Source organism: Echeneis naucrates, chromosome 3 (genome assembly GCF_900963305.1).
Source record: "Echeneis naucrates chromosome 3, fEcheNa1.1, whole genome shotgun sequence".
Classification (NCBI taxonomy): domain Eukaryota; kingdom Metazoa; phylum Chordata; class Actinopteri; order Carangiformes; family Echeneidae; genus Echeneis; species Echeneis naucrates.
This window is the reverse complement of record NC_042513.1, coordinates 6,136,164-6,143,536: the sequence shown is the minus strand read 5'-3', so window position 1 is coordinate 6,143,536 and position 7,373 is coordinate 6,136,164. Positions and strand designations below refer to the sequence as shown.

The 7,373-nt window shown below is 38.4% G+C and overlaps 1 protein-coding gene across 1 annotated transcript; it reads left to right on the top strand.

Annotated features, from left to right (window-relative positions):
* Positions 1-476: 476 nt before the first annotated feature.
* Positions 477-6,408, top strand: ildr1a (immunoglobulin-like domain containing receptor 1a). Its single transcript, XM_029498225.1, has 9 exons — positions 477-725; positions 1,334-1,504; positions 2,639-2,788; positions 3,156-3,275; positions 3,391-3,537; positions 3,986-4,108; positions 4,248-4,429; positions 4,622-5,206; positions 5,340-6,408. The coding sequence occupies exons 1-9, from the start codon at positions 677-679 to the stop codon at positions 5,376-5,378; spliced, it is 1,566 nt and encodes a 521-aa protein (XP_029354085.1). The 5' UTR covers positions 477-676; the 3' UTR covers positions 5,379-6,408.
* The last annotated feature ends 965 nt before the right edge of the window (positions 6,409-7,373 follow it).

The window sequence follows — 7,373 nt, the reverse complement described above, 5'->3', positions numbered from 1 at the left end:
TTTCTACACATTAATTTTTGCCTTTATTAAAGAGCCTTGTAACTGTGTTAAGTCCTTTTTCACAACATTTTTTCTTAACTTTTTAAGTTTTAACAATGGCATGTATTTTGAGGGTTATGGTTAAATCACAAGAAAATCTTGTAAAGACTCAGAAAATATTTCTTTTACTTGCACTTTTTCTCCACTAAACATAGTGATCTATACAATGCCGTAGGCAAAAAAAAACAATGATAGTTTGAAAAAGAATATTTGGTATGATGTCAATATTGGCCGCTAAATGTTTCTTTTTACTGAAGTAGATATTCCTAGGCAACCAAAAATTCCATAGCTTGTGATGATCATTTTCTCAGTTACGCAAAAAGCATCTTTTCTTCATCGCCTCTCACTTCCGGGGATTTCCACCTGGCTACGTCAGGCTCGTTTCGGGGCGTGGCCACAGATGACACCTCAGTTTCCAGCGCAGACCGCTCAGGTATTGTTCGAGTGGAAGAAGCGATGAACACCTGAGCTTCAGCTTCAGTTTACCGCATAGGCCTGTCGTGTTGCGTTGCCTTTTTATTTTTCGACATTTTCACTTTTTTTTTAAACCTTTGTTTAGAAAGAATTGAAACAGATAAAGGTCCAGATTTAGCCCTTTTGCTTCCCGCGTTGTGCTTTTTTGTAGCGTTTAGTCATCATGCTGACTTTACCTGCCGCAACCATCCTGCTGCTGTCGCTGCTCAAAGGTAACCACTTTCATTATCTCCCCTCCTTCTTTTAAAACCAAACCCTCTAAACTCGTTCACTGATGGATTTTTATTATTTTCATTCTTTTTTTTTTTCTTCTTTACAAAACTCTGGCCTGAATGAAACGAAGCTGACTGAAGGTATCGGTCACGTGACAGTTTTTGTTTATCTGACGTACAAAGATGCATATCAGGCCACTTTTCTCATATCTGCAGGTTGTTATTGGGTGAAACAGCGAGAACAATTTAAAACCGTAATCCACATTACCATGTAGTCGCACATCTGATTTGAATGTCACTGTGATCTATCGACATTTGAGGACAGTTGAACCCAACAGGTTTCATTCCAGCTTCTGGATGTTTGGTTGGTAGTTTCACAGTAAGCCATTTCCTGGGCCTTTGTCTTCGTCACTTGTTTTTCTGGTTCTACTTCTTTGAAAATAAGCTGCCTGACTGGCAGACACCCCCACACACATTGTTTCTTCCTCTGTGACTTTTGGTTATACCTCCTGAAGGTCCCTGTCTTGCTATATTAAATGATTTATCCCTTAGATATAAAAATCCACAGAGTAGAGGGCTTTAACCTTTTGTCCATCGTCCCTTCGCAGTGTCGCTGTGTATTCAGGTGATTGTTCCTCAGACGGAGCGAAGGACCTTTCTGTTCTCCTCAGTCATTCTCAAATGTGACTACAGCACCTCTGCAAATCTCCAAGATGTTCTGGTCACGTGGAGGTACAAATCCTTCTGCAAGGACCCTGTGCTGGAGTACTACTCCACAGGTCAGAAACAGACATACACGTACACACACTGTGATATAAGTGTCAGAGAGTGTCACTTCTCTCTTACTGTTCTTTGTGCCTTTTTTGAAGAGAATAGTTCATCATTGCTAGCCCAAAAAATTTGCAATTAGAATAGTTTGTGACAGTCTAGAATATTTATTTGATTATGATGGTGTGTTATATCTAGAGGCTCCAAATATCATCTTTCCTTTAGTAATCCATATAAATAATAGACTTCCAGCTTCAGGCCTCTGTAATTACAAGGCAACATGGAAATACCAAATAAAAGTTTACTACCAAAAGCCATAAGAGCTTTTACAAACATTAGGCTCTGTGAATCCTTTGCTCTGCCTTCCACATTGAATATTTTGCTGAAGTGTGTGTAAATCCTTATTGTATAGTTTGCTCGCAGTTTTCCGTAGGTGAATAATCATGTTTTTTAAATGTGTCTTTATTGTTTAGTTTTTTTTTTTTTTTTATTGTGTGTTGAAAAAATGAAACCTGAAACCTGAAACTGCAGTAGATCAAGGCTTCTAGTGGAAGTGGAACTTCCTGAAACCAAGCTTTGAATCTATTTGCATGAATGATGAAGTAATTTACACGTGATTTTGTTTGGTTTAATCACAAGGCTAAGAGCCTGTTGCCAAACCAGACACTCTACGAGGCTGTAATTGGACAGAGACATACTCTGAGCTGACTACTAACATATTTAGTTTGCATTGTCAACCCTAACTTATGAACTTCCACTGAGCATGATGACAATCTCTGCAGTTTTTAATTTTTTGGCATTCATTCATTGTGCAAAGTATTGATGCTGCGCGATTAAAAAATTAGGGAGTGTGTAAAAATATAGTTTCAATCCATTAACTGGCAGCCTTTGATTTCAATCTGAATCAACGGTCCTGACTGAAATAATTCTCTTAGGTTGATTGACATTCCTAAAACCGCTACGAAAAAGTGGGACCATCATCCCAAATTCAAATTTGTCAAATATTAAAATACATTTGTCATTTGTAAAATAAGTAGTTGTTGGATGGTTCACAATCAAAATGCTTTATATCCAGTGAGGGTACAGATAGTAAAAAAAAAAAAAAAAAGGCGGTATTATTAAAAGCATTGCCTCTGGTTTTGCAGCATACCAGTCTGCTCTACAGTTAGGACAGGACCCATCCAATGATTGTCCTGATCGTCAGCGGACAGTGCGCACTGTCATCCAGAAGAGAGGATCCAATGAGCCGACACTAGGACCAGAGTACCGCGAACGCAGGATCACGATCCAAAACAGTGAGTTCAAACAAACAAACCATAAGATCTACTCCATCACAAGTACCATCAGACTCATAACTAGAATAAGAGGAATATATTTTGTTCTTTCTTAGTGCTTTATTTTAAATATGTGAAGATATATGTGTGTGTTGTGAAATGTTGGTCAAAGAAATTAGAGAGTATAAAGACAACTCATTGTGACTACTGGTGCAGCAGACATGCCAAACGGAAACACTAGTGGAAGAACCACAGGATACAATGCAAACAGCTATTTGTTGCATGTATGGATATATTACATTGCTTTATTCAGTATCAAGAGTAAAGTCAGTTTTTAAACATTTCCTACAACCACTGTTTGATTTTAGGCATCTGTTTGTTTATATAGAGGCCGACTTGGTGATCAATGAGATAATGTGGTGGGACAATGGAGTTTACTTCTGCAATGTGGACGCAGCTGGAGACACCACTGGAGACTCTGACAAAGAAATCAAACTCATAGTCTTCCGTAAGAAACAAAAGTCCCCAAAATTTAGATATTTTTTTTAATGCATATTTAACATTAGAATATAAAAATCTGTTTCAAGACCTCTGTTTATCTGAGTGTCCCTTCCTCTCCTCAGACTGGTTGACAGTGCTGCTCATCATCATTGGAGCCATTCTCCTGATAATCCTTCTGGGCGTCTGCTGCTGTCAGTGCTGCCCTCAGAGATGCTGCTGCTATGTGCGCTGTCCTTGTTGCCCACAGCAATGCTGCTGCCCTGAAAAAGGTACAAAAGATTGATGCCTTTGTGTGGTAGTCACTTTTGATACTGTTATTTGCTGCCACAAATGAATCAATGTCTGGGAAACACTGTAGAAATACTTTCCTTTCAAAAGGAATTAGTGGCTGGACTAATTACACATGGGCAGAGGGTGTGCATTGATTAGACAGTCCATTTGTGCATCCCAGACTATTGTTATGTTGATTGGTGAGTGATGTATTTTTTTTTTTTTTTTTTTTTTTTTAACAAATTCACAAATGGTGCACCATTGATCATTTTCAAAAAAGTTTCTGATTACAATGCTTTTAGAAAAAAAAGAGTTCTTAATATATTTTGTTTTGTTTTTTTCCATATTGACCATGCAAAACCAAAACCACCATTGCTGGATGGGTAAAACTGGTTGGCTTTGGAAACTTGTGGATAAGTGCACAAACACTATATCTATATCTTTCAGCGGTGATGCAGCATCGTATGATGAAGGAGGCTCAGAGGGCCATGGCTCCTTGGTTAGGAGGACAGCCAGTATATGCACCAATGACTCATGCCTCCTCCCAGATGAACCCACTGCTCTACTCGGGTATGCCCATGTAATGCAGCAAGTCAGTTAATGACCAAGATCTGGCTTCAGGGCCTTCAGACTGTAGATGTTTGTTTGTCAACACATCTTCAAAAAAACATCATCATACTTTATTTTCTGACTGTCTTTGTTTCTCCAGGATCTATTTCAGGGAAGAATATTCCAATGAATCCGATGCCCCTCCCTCCTCCTCAGTCATCAGCTTATAGCATGCCCCCTCCCAGTGCCCATGGCACCCACACCCCTGCCAACACCAATCAGATGCTTGATTACCTGGAGAGCCAGGTGAGGGGGATGGACGCGACCAGTCCTCTGCTACAGGTATGTATCTGCTTGTTTCCAAATCTGCTGGAGTAAACAGAAGAGCCTGATTACATTTTTTTTAACTGTATACATTTAAACCGTAATTTTTATTTTGTTGTAATATATATCTCTTACCTGTAATGATCAAGGTTTGGAGAGTTGATTTTTATTTGTATTCATGTCTCTGTTTGTTTGTCCTGGCACTCCCAGCCACCTCAGCCCCACCACATGCAGCAGGTCCCACCTCCTCCGCAGCACATGCCCATCACCACTGTCCCATTTTCCCCTGGCCCTCCCAGCATGATCTCTGCCCTTGATGATGGCCCAGCAGGCCACCGCATCATGACGCTTTCAGCTCTAAAGGAGCAGCAACAAGGAAGATTCCCACCGCCTGCACCCAAGACTCGTCCCCCGAGCTCCAGTGAGAGCAGTCGTAGCGGTTTTGGCCGTCGTGATGAAAGAGGAGCAGCAGGTAGACGTTACCCATCACCTACCAGATCTAGAGGTATTCATCGGAGCTACAGCCAGGACTCACTGGATCGGCCGAATCACAGGGGGGCACAGGGAGGCATGGACCGCCCCCGATCACGTTCCAGGGATGACCTGTTTGACAGCAGGTCTAGAGGAAACTACTCTCCTCCTGCGCCAGTTCGCTCAAGACGAGGGTCCTGGAGCTCAGCAGATGACAGCAGCAGCAGGAGAGGAGGGAGAGGAGGAGGGAGGAGAACTGGGGCAGGCTGGGTTGACCAACCCCCTGGCTACACAGAGTACGAACCTGGACAGAAACGCTATACTGTAAGACAATCGCTGCTTTAGTTCTCTCAACTGCAATGAACTTGTATCAAAGCACATACATAATGATTATTTAAAAAGGCTAAGATATAATCATGTCAGTGATATGAATCTAAAGTTAGTGTGTCTCTCTCAGGACAAGAGTTCTCGCAGTGGCACCAGCATCGTCATCTGAACCGACCTGAGAAATGTCCTGTGGCCTGTTTCAGAGAATATACTTACCACAGTAGAAATGGGAGCCCTGGTGTCTGGCTATTGGCAAATATTTAAATGCCTCAGTTTTTATGTATTAAAATTAGTGTATATAAATGAAATCCTTTTTTTAAATGATCTTTAAATACCAATCTAAGTGAATTGCTGACAGTGGGATTCGTACAATGTGAGATGTAGAAATTTGGGAGTAACCTCTCCAGAATGCACAGTTAAATAAATACTACAAAGAAAACTTATTTGGTAGCCTATAGTTACTATAGTTACAATTATTTTTCAGGTAATATAGATTTGAGGGCACTTGCAATGTCTGAGCAAAAACAACTGAACTAGTTTTTGGGATAATGTCGCCTTCTGTTGGTTTATCAGTATAATGAAAATTTTCAGAAGTGATTTTGGTCAAAAAGCCTCCCTGCTAGATTGCAATTTTCAAAATGTTGTTTCTTCAAACTAAATGATTTTTTTGCCAGGAATTGTCATTCACTCTCAGGGCTAATAAAGAAATTATGTTTTTGTTGCTACAACATAAACCTACCAGAAATATGAACAGATTATTGTGAATACTGAAGTGTTGTTTTGTTCATTTTTGTAAATGGTTACCTCTTATATATGCTGAATATCTTGAAGTGACTTTAACAATTTTTTTTTTAACTAATATTTGAAGGAAAAAGTATCTGTCCAGTGAGCACACAATTTGTACATAATGAATGTCTAAATATTTACACTTAAAAATGCATGTAAAATATTTTATGTAGGAATCATAGAGGAAATAGTTTTGAAACATTATAGGCCCAAAAGTTTAGTTTTCTTTTTAAATTACAGCTGTTCGCACAATGTGAAAATGTTATTGTATTTTATCAGTGAACAAAATGGGAGACTTAACTGCTCCCTCATCCCATCTATTGATGTTTTTAAAGACTTTGACTCTGTACAGTTAGTCTGTGTTTTATAAATAATTTTGAAAATAAACTTGTTATCCATTTGTTAAAACAAAATTGTTATTGTTCTTATTGCTAGCTGTGTTGAATTTGACTTTGATTTGTTTCAATTGAAATATGGAGAATGTTGAGCAGAACAAATCATCAAATGATATCCAGGATTAATATTTTCATTTTAACTCTTCACTCTTTATCTACTTAAAATTAGAGCTTTATTTTTCCATTTAATGTCAACAACCTCAATAAATGTAACATAATTTTCATTTGTGGCCTAATGTAGAACAGAGCGCATCATTTCCCAAGAAGATTTAATATGAGTATCACAAAAACTGTTTATCAGCACAGCTTATATTAAAATGGTCTAGAACAGTTACTTCCCTTTTTTCATTTGAATATGCACGAAAAAGGTGTATATTAGCTCATTTTCACTTTTGTGAACAGTACATAACGTTGTAAAAATCGGACAAGTAGCCGCTGCTATCTTGTGACTGCAAGTATCACAAGTTGGCAAAAGTAACCGTCTGTGCGCCGCCAAAAAAATATTTTCTGTGGTATCTATTGTGTATGATGTCATTATTTCCTCTGCTACACAGCCTACCCATATGGTATAGCCACTCTAGAGCTCAAATCATCAGTCAGTTAAAGCATTTTTTTTCACCTTGTACCCCCCATGACTCTGACAGATAAGTGGTAGGAAAATAGTGACAGTGAGAAGATTTCTATTTGTATTGTTCTGCACCAGTATTTATTTGTAAATGACTGGGGCTTTTGTTTGGAGGTCTTGGGGCAGCTGTCTAATTTTCATAGTGATCTCAATTTGTAGCACTATTAAAACTGAAAACAAAAATCACACATAAAAATCTCATGAATTAGTAATTGATAGATTTATTTTAATGCTTAATAAAAGCCACAATTCATCAAAATAATTTATATTATCATAAAAACTGTGAAAAGTGAAATTTTGAAAATATGATAAGTAAAATAATAAATGATAAAATACTTTGTAAAAATGTATTCAACGT